Below are 13,217 nucleotides of genomic sequence, written 5' to 3' on the forward strand. Positions count from 1 at the left end.
TAACTGTTCAGGACTTCTCGGGGCTGTCCTATGGGGGGTGGGTGAGCCGCCCCCAGGCCAGCCAGCCCTCCCAACCGCCTCCTCCTTCCCCCCAGGTCTCTCCAGGCAAGAGTCAGCCAGGTGGGGGCGGCTGCAAAGGTACCTGCCAGGTTCTGAGAACTGCAGTGCTATTTTTCTCTCTCTCTCCACCCACACCCAGGCAGCTCAAAAAAAAAAAAAAAAAAAAGGCAAGGGAAGAGGGGAAAGTGGGAGAGAGGCTTCTAGAAACCTCTAATCTCATAGGCACCAGAGTCAGCCAAGAGAAGGAAACTCCCCCTTGATGATGAGATGGGCTTTGAAGAAAGCTGTAAGGGGGGAGACGGGCCCCAGAAAGGCTCTGCACCCCCACCCAGACTGCCTCTTTGGGCCCCTGAGCATGGCCAGGTCGGAGACAGTCCCCCCCACCCCCCCCCCCCCCCTACTGCTTAGGGACCATGTAACCAGAAGCCAGTTATTCACTCGGGCCTGAGTTTCCCCATCTGGAAGGTGGGAACGATGATTTTCTATTCCGCGGGGGTACCCACAAGGATTCCATGAAATTCTGTTGAAATTACACAGTGGGCGCTGATTAAGAGTTAGTCCTTCCCCCCCACCTGTTTACTGGTTTCCGTGTGTGTGTGATCTCCCCTTTCCTTCCTTCCCTTCATCAGAACGCCGCCTTCCTGCCCCCCTCCTCCAGGAAGGCCCTGGCACTGCTCACATCTCTGCTCTGGCAGTCAGCTCAGTTTGTCTGGTGCTGCTCACCTTGGGAATTATTTTAACCTCTCTGGACTTCCCCTCCTTCCTCTGTAAAATGGGCACAGCAAATGGGACCTGCCCCGTGTGGCTGCCGTGGGCTTTAAATAAATGCATGTAAGGTAACGAGAAGAGTGCCTAGCATACCTTTGGTGCTCACGGAGCGTGCGCGTGTGCGGTGTGTTTAAAATCTGCGTTAAGCTCGTTTCTCGCCATCGTCACCTGTTTCTGTTGAGTCCTCGAGCCCAACACCAGCTCTTTCTTGAGAGCCATATTGTACGTTCCCCGTCATGCTCAGAATAGGCCTCTCTGCAATATATTTATTGAATAGCTTTTCAAAAAAAGAATCTTGGAGAGACATGCAGTTCTGCTTTCTTGGAGCCGAAAGCACTTCTCACACGTTCCCCGCAGGCACAGCCTTGCTCCCTGAGATGCGCACTCTCAGGATGGGGACAGAGTGCGAAAATAGATGGCCTTTGCTTTGCCCGGGTGCATTAGCATTTTAGCTGAACTGTCGCTTCAGCCCCCGGAGTGTTCAATAGGCGGGAGACGCAGCTCGGGGCTTTAAACAATCACTCAAGTTCAAGTGTAGGCAGCCACTGCCTCCAGATGCCAGGCTGATGGACAGAGGCTCAACGTGGGTTTCCTTGGCATAAGCTCACGAAAAGTGTTCGAAGCCTGATCTTTAATTAATGCTTGTGTGTGTGTGTGTGTGTGTGTGTGTGTGTGTGTACATCTTGTCTCCTTAATTAGTTTGTGAACAGCACGGGCCAAACACAGCGATGGTCTGCTAGACTCAGAGGGGCATTGGGATCCATTCACTCATCCACTCCTTCGGCACACCCTCGTCTGGGCCCCTCCTCTGGGCCAAGCACTGCTCGGCACCTTAATTTGAAGGGTGAAGGGAAGCCATTTGGAGGGCTTTAGACAGGGAAGGTGTTTGCCGGGATGAGGTCACATTGGCTGCCGTGCAGAGAGGGTCATGGGGGATGAAGCGTGACCTCAAGGAGACAGGCAGAGAGAACAGTGCACGTGGACCAAAGGGAATGGATTGAGCACATTTTAGGACAGGATTTTCAATAGCATCACCACTGACATTTTGGGCCGATCACTCTCTGTGGTTGGTGGGGGAGGGGAGGGGGGGCTCTCCGGAGCGATGCAGAAAGTTGAGCAGCATTCCTGGCCTCTATTTAACCTTTACCTTCTAGATGCCAGTAACACCTCTCTCCAGCTGTGACAACCTTCAGATATCGCTAAATATTCCGTTGGGGGGGGGGGGGGAACTACCCCCGCTCACGGAGAACCACGGCTATACGGTGGACCCAACAAGACTCGCCGATGGACTGGATATAAGTGGGCAGGTATAGACATGGGACAGTGAGGCCAGTCCTGGATGAAGGAATGGTTTTGACCTCTCGCTCTGGGTTACACACTATACCCCTCCCCGGAAGGGCAACGGCAAGCACAACCCAGTGTGACACCCGATTTCAAAAAGAAAACTGGTAAGGCAGGCCATCGAGTAGTCCCACAAAGAAATGCAAAGTGGCAACGTGATAAGCACAAAACAAAACAAAAAAGGGATGTAGGCACTAAGCCATTGTATGAGGGGTTGGGAGGAGGATGAGCCAGTCTGGCAGGAGAGAGAAGCCTTCTGCAAGAGTTAACCATTCAGCTGAGATATGAAGGGTAAGGGGCATTGACGAGGCTTGGAGAAGGATGTTTCAGGAAGAGGGCACAGCAGGTGCAAAGGCCCTGTGGTTGGAAACATCACAGCACATTTGAGGAATTGAAGGAAGGTCAAGGAGTCAAGAGAAAGCGGGGCCAAGTAGGGGCAGAGGATGCCAGGGTTGGGGAGTTTGCACGGGGCTTCACGGCTATGTTATGGGATCTGGTCTTTCGCAAGGGCAACGGGGTGTCCTTGGGAGTGTTTGAAGAAAAGATGTGGCTGGATAGGACTTCACTCTGCCTGCAGGGAGTGGACAGACTGGAGAGGCTGAGCAAGGCAGTAGAGAGGAGGCTCCTGCAGGAGTCGGGGTGAGCCATGGGCTGAGACTTGGACCCAAGAGGGTGGGTGTAAGTGTGTGGTGTGGGGGAGCGGGAGGGGGTGGTGCAGGATGAACTTGTGCAGGTCTCCCCGAAGCTGGGATTCCATGACTGACCCCGTGCTCCTGCATTGCATCCTATGGGCCCGCCCCACTTAACACAATTAGAGACCCCATGCCAGGGCCCGCCCGGGGCACCCACACCCCTCCATCCAGCCCCGCGCCTGGACTCCGAGGCTGGCTCCATAATCATCTTCCCAATGGAATCCCCCAATCGGCTGGCACATGCTCCCTTTCTCAGAAAGGACTAAACCAGGGGCGCCTGGGTGGCTCAGTTGGTTACGCATCTGACTCTGGGTTTCGGCTCAGATCATGATCTCATGGTTCATGAGATCTGACTGCAGAACCTGCTAGGCATCCTCTCTCTCTCTCTCTCTCTCTCTCTGCGCCTCCCGCTCAGGCCCTGGGGGTCATCGGCTGCGGCTGAGGACCCTGCCCTGTGCAGGAACCCCCACAGGGCGCCGTTCTGCATTGCGGTGAAGGAAATGCCACGAAACGCGGCGCCTAACCAGCGTCATGGGGTCAAAGGGCGCACGGGGGGCAGCTGAGGGCGCGGTGAAAAGCCGCGTGGCGCAGGGCCGATCTGCGAGGCAGCGTGAGGAAGAGGCACGAGCCGCATACATACGCGGTAAAGCCACCAGCCCAGAGTGAAGTTCGGGGCCGGCCTAGGAGCCAGCGACGGCACGCTGCTCTAGGCTATTCTTGCTCAGTAACCGTCCCCCTGGCAGCTGAGAGACCCTTAACCTCCGGGAGGCTCGAGTGGGAGCCGGGCAGCTTGGGGACCGGACCTTCACCCAGCGGACACCGGTGCTCAGGAACCCCACTCAGAGCACTGGGAGGGGACAGGGCTGGAGGCTGCGGGTGGGGGACGGGGAGGGAGGGAGGCGGCCAAGGGATGAAACCGAGATCATGAAGGGGGAGCAGCCCCCCAAAAGGAGGCGAGCGAGCAAGCGAAGGCGCACTTTGCCGAGGCTGGCCCTCGGCTTTTAGAAGGAGTGTTCTTGTTGTCGCTGGCTTTTACTCGTTCCCGACGTGACTCCCCCCCCCCCCCCCCCGTGTTGGGTGTGAATATTCCCCACCTGTTTCACATTTAAAAATTACCCCCCCCCCCCCGCGCCCGTTTTTCGCCCACGAATAAAATAAACCCGGGATGAGGGCTGTCGAGGCCAAGAGTGCTGGCGGTCCCGAAGCCGGGTCCGCATTGTGGCCAACATGATGGGTGACGTCGACATCAGCTGCTGTGTGTCCCCCGCGGTTTGGGAGTGACGAACGGAAGCCCCCGGCAGGCAGGGGCTACCCGGACGGGGCGCTCCTCTCCCCTTCCCAGCACGTCCCTGGCGCCTGGCGCGCCCCTCCCGGCCCCCAGCGGGCGCTCCACCAGCGGCTGATAAACGACCCAGGGAGTGACCTACCACTGCTTTACCCGGCAAACGTTTGGGTTTCAAATGAAAGCACGGCACGCTTTACGCAAAACCAGGGTCAGCTTAAACGGAGACACGCATGAACAAAACAAGGATCCCGGGCTCCACCCAGAGCTGGCTCCACGCTTGCTGAAAAAGAACGGTGAAGCCACCAAGGGCTCGAGCAAATGAGACCAAGAACGCTGAGCAATGATCGTTATATTTATTTGTACACACTTGCTTCCAAACTACAATTAATGTGTCTAACAAAGCATATCATGCAAACGAAGATCAGAGGTTCTACAAAGTGAGGAAAGCACTGAATTTATACATCTATCTCGCCTGCTTTAAACCAAATGTTACTGGACAGTTGAATGGCCTCTACATTTCGTCCGTAGGTGCTTATACAGAAGGGAAAACCTCAACCTCCACCTGTTCCTCTTCCTCCTCCGTCCGAATTTGGGGTCTTACGCGATGTTTTTCAATTAACGATTTAAACATGACCTGTCCTTCGCACAAACACACACACACACACACACACACACACACACACACACGATCATGTGGCAAAAGCAATGACTTCAAATGTCTCTGACCATCTATAAAAGCTATTCTGAAAGACCCTGATAGAAAGGATATGAGGTGAATTTTTAGACCATTTAGACTCAAAAGAATAACTGCCTTCGGTGGATGATTTTGAATAGTCCGCTAATCCCTTAAGAAAAGAATCACATCCTTCCAAGAAGAATATCAACAAAAATCTACGAACAATCACAGGAATAAATACTCCTAAAGTTAAGCAGAGGAGACAAAGACACAGTTATTTAATCAGAAAATGCAAAGCCACCTTTTGTCTTATTTTAGAAAAGAAAAAAAGGTTCTTATAAAGACTTGATAGTTTTCGGAAAAGTGGGGTTCTGTCTACTCACATAAGAGAGGATTCTGAAACAGATGCCCCAGGGGGTGCTCGCTGTCACACCTCTTCTTTCTTGGGGATATTGAATTAGATCTGAATTGCCCAGTGGACAAAACCTCTACCGGGCACTTCTGAATCTTCACTGAATGTGAGACTTGGGGACCCATGAGGACTGGAGACAGAGCTGAGGAAATGTCCTGCCCCTCAAACCAAAAGGTGGTCACAGAGCCTCACAGAGCAAGGAAAGGGACCCCAGGGATCCCAGGGGAATGCTATCCCGGGGCTCCATCTGGAAGGGGGACAACAAAGCTATCTTTCCTATGGTCCAAAAGTCTCTAGACCTTAGATGGTTATCCCCAGTGTCCATTAAAAACATGGAGGGCATCAGTCTGCCAACACATTACACCTGATTTCCAGCCGTTCTGATGTGGACTCCATATACCACTGGCATGGGAAAATCCTGCAGTGGGAGTGCAGGTCAGGGGTGCTCTAGCCTGACCCCGTCTGAGTCCTCCTATAGACTCCAAGGGATTGGAATCTTATGAAAGTGTCAGTAATTTTATTTTAAAAACTTATCTTAAAAGAAGAATTGAGTTATTAAAGTTCTCCATAAAAAAGTACAAATAGCCCAGTATACTCGGTTGTTCTACTGGAATTAACAAATTAATTTCTTCCTAAGGGTTTCAGAAAAAGTCTTTGGAACTTGTGGGCCTTAGTGTAGGGTCACTGTAAGGCTGTTTCATGACTGAGACCTACACAGTTATGAACTGACATCTGATCACATAAATCAGAGGCATGGGATTCCTGGTCATACATGATTTCAACTCTCCAAGAGTCCCTGACATCAGAGAATTAACCGAATTGGGGTTGACACCATTTCTAGATGCCTTTGCTTGCTATAACTCAGGTAACCTTTCCCAATTTTCTGTATCTTTTGCAGCAGAAATATATGGCATTCCCTAGATCTGTTGCGTCGGCCCAGATGGGAAATGACATAAATGTTTACAGTCTGGTATATTTCATAAAATGCAACCCAAGGAACTCAAGGAAAATGTTTTAAAAATGATTTCTCCACTTGTCAAATTAGGGTGCAGTCACTAAGCAGTAGAGGGCCCGTTTCCTTCATTGTAACTGTCATGGCTTTGCTGCTCCCGTAACTGTTAGGACCATCCTATCTGGGTCCCCAGGTCAGCGTCTATTTCTTGATGATGACTGTTGAGTGTGCTCGGTGGGGGAACAGGCGCCCCGCCCTTGCTGGGTTTAAAGGGACAGGAAATGGTGTGATAAGCACACACAAGAAAGAGGTGATTGGCTTCATCAGACCAAAGTGAGAAAGTGACAGTCAGTTGGTGTTGCCTTTCTGAGGCATTTAAAAAGATAAGACTCTCACTTTGCCTCCCTCTTTGGTACTGAGAAGTCAGATCCCAGCAGGAAAAACCCAAATTTGTCCTGCGAAGTGCCATCAGGTGGGAACTGCGGTGTGAAGTTCTTTTTGCCACTTCTCCATCCATCCCCGGCTGCCCTAACTCTTGGCAGGAAGCCACAGAAGAAAATGGGTGGGGACCTACTGGCTTCCAGGGTGTGCTGGCTGGTTTGGCTCTGCCCAGGGAATGGTGAGCCCCTCCAAGGCAGGCAGGGGAAGGGGGCCTCAAGGACTAGTGAGGAGTTGGCTGGCACTCAGGAGCTGTTTCCTGAGGAGGACTAGACTGTGTTTCGGGCAGCAAAACTGCTCTCCGGGACCAGCAGGTGCACCAACAACCAACAGTGCAAAGCCACTGGAAATAGCAGCAGGTTCCTTCCTGAACTGCCCTCTCCTTCCACGCTCTCCTGGCTTCCTCCTTCTTGCAAGAATCCTCCTGGACACACTCAAGCCCTGCTCTTCTTTGAACGCCTTACTGACTTCGGCCTCCACCAACCTCTCCCTTCTCGGGACGTCAACGGGTGTCTCTCTTGGGCTCTGTGTATTCATCCCAGCAAATAAGTTGCACGCTCTGCTAAGGACTGCAGCTCAGAGACGTGCTCCACAACCGTCTGCTGGCTCACACCCACCTTGGTTTTTCACCACCTTTTAACCAACCATGTCAGGGGAAGTTCTAGAGTGGCCTACACTCTCTGATTTTCTGCCAAAATTCCTACTAAGCCTAACACATCTCCTAAGAAGGTCTGCATTCACTGGTACTAGGTCACGGGGATAAAAGAGAAGCAGATGTGCCAGAGAGCGATTATTTCAGTTCCTAGGGTCTCCTATCAACCTTTTGAATCGCTTCCCGCCTTCAGTGAACCTCCCATTAACCTCTGCGGGCTGCAGCCAGGAGCACACTCCGCGTCCTTCCGTCCCAGCCAAGCATCTAGGGCCTTCAGACAAGACGCCAAGGGAAGGACTGCCAGCCCCCTGGTCTGTAGCCTCGGAGCGAAGTTCTGCTTAGAAGCAGCCACCGTCCAAGGGACAATAGGACGCGAGGCGATGTGAACGGCCTCTCAGAGTTACGGACCGAGGAGTCTGGTGGAGAAGTAGCCTGTGCTAGATTCTGCCCGGGCCTCGGACCTCCGCAGTCCTCAGTGATTCGGGCGGCGCTCAGGGGCTGGTCTTTCAAGAGGCCCCCGGTCATCTGCCATCCAAGGTGCTTCCCCTCATTCCAGCCGCCAGCTGTGGCCAGCAAAGCACCCCTTCCCTGCACTTTTATTTCATACGATGCCCGTGAAGTGGGACCACGCCACAGGCTTATATAAATCAATTCCTTTCTAAGCTGGTCTAACGGTTGGCAAGGGTTACCCCCATGGTTTATTCTTCCGGCAATCACGGTCTTGGGCTTCTCAGACCTTTAAAACATTTAGCCCTTATCTAAATTTGGTACAAAGCCACGTACCCAACAGGGTACAGCACGGGTAACACTTCGCCAGGCCCTGAGTTTTACTGTCTTTCCTTCAAGTTTGTGCTCAAGCCTGCTGTCCCGCAGGCCAAGTGCTGGGCCCCACAGCCAGGATATCTCCTCTTAAGACTCTGCCATGCATTCTGAAAGAATACAAGCCGGCTGGGATGCAGAACATGTTTCCTGGAGAATTATGAATTCGGAAATGTGTTGGCTGTTCGAGGGAAAGCCTGAGACTCCTGCTGGCTTAAAAACAAGCAGGCAGCATGGGGCTCGGGAACAAATAGTCCATAACCCCACGAGTTCCTTTCTGAAACTTTCCTCACTGCCTGGGGCTTGGCTGGGGGTTCGTCCTGCGGCTGCTCAGTCCTGGGGCAGGGAGGGCGTCTGGCTTTTTTGTTTCTTAGGCTCATTCTATAAACTGGTCCCTTTTCTATCGCACCGAACGAGGGGTACGTGGTGAGGAAGTGTCCCCAAAATGTGTACTGACCAGGGGGAGCTGCAGCTCTGGGCGTGCTGGGGCCCTTGTTGAATTCTGAAGCCTACAGCCCGTAAAAGGTGGTGCGGAGGAAGTCGCTCTTTTCCAGGAGGATCCACTGCCTACCCCACCTCTTCCTCCAGTCCAGGTTTTCCAGGACAGACTGGGTCTGCCATCTCAAAGACCCTTCAGCGGTTGTGACGTGAATTTCAGGCAAATAGCCAGAGAGTAAAAATGAGGAGGTGCTTAGTTGAGAGACGCATTTGGGGGATAAGGGGAAACGGAGAGGCCCCTGTACGAAATGATCCCTGCTTCCATGTTCTTTCTGTTGTAGGAGGCTGGCTTCTCTGAGGACCTTGTGTTGTTAGCACAGCATCTCACCACAGAAGTGCTCTTCGCCGAGACCGGAAAGGCCAGTTCGAGCAACAGGTGGGAGAAAACCTGCAGCTTCTAAAGAGTCTGCCGTTAATGCCAGCGGATGGCGGTTCCCAGGGGCGGCTGGACGGGACGGTTTGTCTCACGAAGTCTGTCATGTGCTGGAGGGAACGGCAAGTCGTGCCGGGGGCGGCAAGGCGGACAGAGTCCTTCTGCTGCGTCCAAGCACACGTGGCAGAAGGCGTCTTCCTGTCCCTCCCACCCCGAGCCACTAACAGTAACAAAGCTGAAAAGGAAAAACCAAACAAAATCCAGCCCAGGGGCTGCAACAACATCACACCTGCCCGAACACACTAGACGTACGGGAGGCTGACACTTCCCGCTGTCCCCACGAGGAAGAGTGGAATAGGAACCAGAACAGAAGATGTTGCTAAGGAGCTGGGAGAGAGTGTCCTCTCAGAGACGATCCCCGACGACAAAACTTTTGTTTGCAGGTAGAATCAAATTAAGCACGTAAAAGAGCCATTCGTTTTCAAAATTAGATCTACGACAGGAAATTAATATATCTGATACAGTGCCAGTGTGCGGGGTATGCACGGGGTGGGGGTGGGGGGACAGGAGGCAGCAAGGAATTAGGCTAAAACTTATTCATAGAAGCAGATTAGAAACAAGAGCCTTCACAAATATAGCACAGTTGTGTCTTATAAAATTATTATAATACTCTCTTTATACTTGATACGATTATATCAATAATATAGATTCACTTGTAATTAAGGTTTATTATAAACATGCAAAATTCATTGCATGATGCATTTGCAAAACATATTAAAATCCTTCGAGCAATAAAATATCTTTGAGCTGATGCGCATCCAGATTTTCCTGATTCTACACCTCCAGGTGTGCCATTCAACATGATCTGGAAATGGGGACCGAAACTGTATTGGTTTCCGTCCCTTAGTGGATGTCAGGGGCTGGAGATGGGAGAGATACCGATCGATGGAGACTTATGCTACAGTCAACACTCTGTTCAGTTACTTTACAGCAATACTCTCATCAACGACACCGCAGCCTATTAAATAAATAAGTACAAAAGGGGATGGGGCGTAGGCTTCAGCTTCTTAGGAAGTAGGCAGCAAAATATCGGTTGGGGTGGGGGTTGGCTAACAACACTCACGAGTAGTGGCATGATTGCGGATGGCACCCTGGATCACGGAATAATCTCCCAGAGATTAAAATGAACGTACACACACACTGGGTTATCCTTGATCTGAAATGATGTCACATGCTGATTTAGCAAAGTTCTTAGATTTGGCCTCTTAAAAAGAAATGCAAGTATCGAGATAATTTATCATCCAAATAGGGCAGCTGACAGACTCACCAACATTCCTCTGAGGTGTCTGTTTTTTAAAACCGGTCATCACTGAACCATGATTGGGTTAAGACAGTCAACGTCTGGTAACAGCTTGCAAACGACTCACCGGTAGGGACTTGATTCATCTCGGGACTGTTTCCATTGAGGCAGAGAACAGAAGCAGCGGGCATTTCCAAGTCTCCCCTACCCCCAATCCCGCCTGGCTCACATTCTGGGGTCCCCATTCTTGGAGTCCAAAGACATCTCAGGTGGAGATATTTTCTTGCCCACTGGACCGGGACGGCTTCATCTGAACATCTCTGGTTGGGGGAATCCCAATGGTGGAAACTGACAGAGGGCATGGAAAATATATCAAACCGTACCAAAAAAGGGGGCGAGTTTGTTTTTTAGGAAGGGTTAACCTACAGCCAGATGTGACTTCTACACACTTAAACTGAACACTGTACATGATACTGCCTTCTACTAAGATAACGTTCTTGGTTGTAAGACAGAAACCCTGAACAGTTACTCACATTTGGACTAATAACCCTAAAATTTTCAGGCCTCCATCTGGAACGGGAGAAAAGGCCATGGCCTTAAAATTTTAGGGTTAAGGATCATTTCCCACTGCTGGAGGGCTGGGGGCTGGGGAGGCGTTAGTTCTCGGTGGTGAGCTTCATACTGCGCTCTGTAAGATGGGGTGCACAAACTGGGGGTTGACATACGAGAACCCCTCGAAATCAGACTGGTCTATGTTAGCAATGACCAGCTGATCAGGTGGTGTTAAGACAGGCTGCCCTCGCGTGAAGAACTTGTCAAAGTTTTCCGCACCTTTGCCACACTGTGGAGAAGAGAGAAAAAAGGACAGGTCAGTAATTTTTACCAAAGTACAGGCAGCAGCTCTCCGAGAGGCCTCTGCAAGGCTGAGCTTGGCCCGCGCCAACCGGGCCTGGCGAGGCACGAAGAATTCTGGAGAAACTGCACACCTACTGGATTCAAAAGCCGGGCACAGCAAACAAAAACGCAAACTCACTCAGTCGTAAACCTTCAAATACCCTCGGAACCGAACCCCTCCATGGAAAGGCACTGCTGACAGAAAGGCAGCAGCAAGGACACAGCCTGTTTGATTTCACTGTCATTTCTTAGAGCAGGCGGGCGAGGGGCAGGATACCCATGCCCGGGGCCGCGGGTCACTGTCCACGGTGAAAGGCTAGGATGTTGGGTGGGAGCGCAGGCAGCAACCTCGGAACCGAGAGGCTGAGATTACTGTCCCGCACCCGGCTCTTTGCGACCGTATTTGTAATAAAGTGAAAGCTGTGTTGTGCTTGCAACTGCGAAGTCCTAAAAACCTCACTCGACCAACATTGAGAGAGGTGTGGTGGCAAGGTTGGGCCGTTCACCCTTGGGCCCAGCTGGGCTTCAGTGTATCTAGATCTGTCTGGTCAACCGGCAGATAGGTTGACCCTCGTGGGTGGTCTCAGGCTGGAGGGGGTTTGCTCTGGTGCCCTGAGCAGGCAGAGCAAAGCCTGCTGTCTGTCTTGGATTTTCCTCTCCTCCAGGGTCCACCAGGGCGCTCAACGCAGGAGGGGCTGCGGGCAGAGCCTGGGGGCAGAGCTGCCCTGTTCGAGGCTCCGAGAAACACGGCCGTGTGCACGGCACCGCTTGGGAGCCTGACCCCAAATGGGTGGGGGGCAGGGGTGTCCTCACTTGCTCAGCCACTCCGAGGGTTGTGGCGTGTTGAAGTCCCCAGGACCCCACACGACTCCGAGACAGGGAGGGGTGGGTTTGCCCCGGTGATACAAATAATGGTATTCCCCACGTTGCAAATGATACCCTTCTGCCTGCTGGCATCATAGGGCAGCATCGACTAATTAACTAATCATAAGGCACATTAACTAGTTCTGAGTTAGCACAGTTTTAAACTAACCAGGCATTCCTGGATCTTTGCCGGAGAGCTCTAGGTAAACTGCGAAGGTGGTGGTGGTGGGGTCTATCCCACTCCCTCGAGTGTGAAAGGGGCAGAAGAGCCGTGCCCCCTCCCTGGGCTGCTATGAAGGTTAAGGGTGCAGTGTTTTGCACAGAGCCCAGCATGCAGTGAGAGCACAAGAGTTGCTGTTATTTTTGTAAGGCCGGTTTAGTCTCACAGACGGTAGTTTCCCACCTCCTCTTTTACATCTTTCCCACCTTCTAGAAGGCCTCTTTGAGAATCTAGCTTCATTATGGTTTTTCCACCTTCTTATCATCCAATAGACCCTGCTCCTAAGTCTGTTGCAGTGGAAAGCATGTCGTGAGTCCAAAGTAAGGTCTTCATAACTGACGGCTTCTTCCCCTTCTGGGGGGGGGGGTTCATTTTCGTGAGTGGCCACCCACTCTTAACGGGGTTGGCGGGGGGGGGGGGGGAGTGTCCACACAGTGACTACCGTGTGGGGATGGGGATGTGGATGTGGGTGTGGAGGGAGGCAGAGGACTGTGTGGGGCCCTTGCAGCCACTCTACGGAGGCCCCACGATTGGGCCTGCTCGTCACATGGGTCCCGCCTCCCGCATGTGAGATGGGCAGTTGTATTTGAGGACGATGTTTTTTGGGAACGTGATTAAGCAATACCCACGACCTGGAAGATTTCATGGAAATCCACTCTAGGCGCTCCCAGAGGCTGGGACATGCGCTCCCTCAAAAAGCGATCGTTCGCATTTCTTTTTCTATTCACTAATCACGCAAAGGTGAGCAAGAAGAAACTTCTGGGAAAACTAAAAGGCGAAGTCTCTAAAAGGAAGAGGAAGGCAAGCCCAGGTAGACTGTCTTCCGTCCATCCAAACCCTCGGCTTGTGGATGTGTTCTGGGAAAAGACGGCACAGGTCTGACCTTTCCTGTGAGTACCATTTTTAGGGGATTCGCAGATTATCTTCCAAAGGGAATCCCAAAAGCCATGGCTCAACTGCCACATAAACGAAA

The 13,217-nt window shown here is 52.0% G+C and overlaps 1 protein-coding gene across 4 annotated transcripts in view; it reads right to left on the reverse strand.

Moving 5' to 3' along the window:
• Positions 1-4,480: 4,480 nt before the first annotated feature.
• Positions 4,481-13,217, reverse strand: part of PRKCA (protein kinase C alpha) — a 402,962-nt gene continuing 394,225 nt past the window's right edge. For all 4 annotated transcript variants that reach the window (XM_086687811.1, XM_086687808.1, XM_086687809.1 and 1 more), the window contains one exon: positions 4,481-11,107. In XM_086687811.1, the coding sequence (XP_086543937.1) occupies positions 10,943-11,107 (165 nt within the window). In that variant the 3' untranslated portion in view covers positions 4,481-10,942. The remainder of the gene's footprint in view (positions 11,108-13,217) is intronic.

Source organism: Puma concolor, chromosome E1, assembly GCF_028749965.1.
Source record: "Puma concolor isolate L17-30 chromosome E1, mPumCon1.1.hap2, whole genome shotgun sequence".
Lineage (NCBI taxonomy): Eukaryota > Metazoa > Chordata > Mammalia > Carnivora > Felidae > Puma > Puma concolor.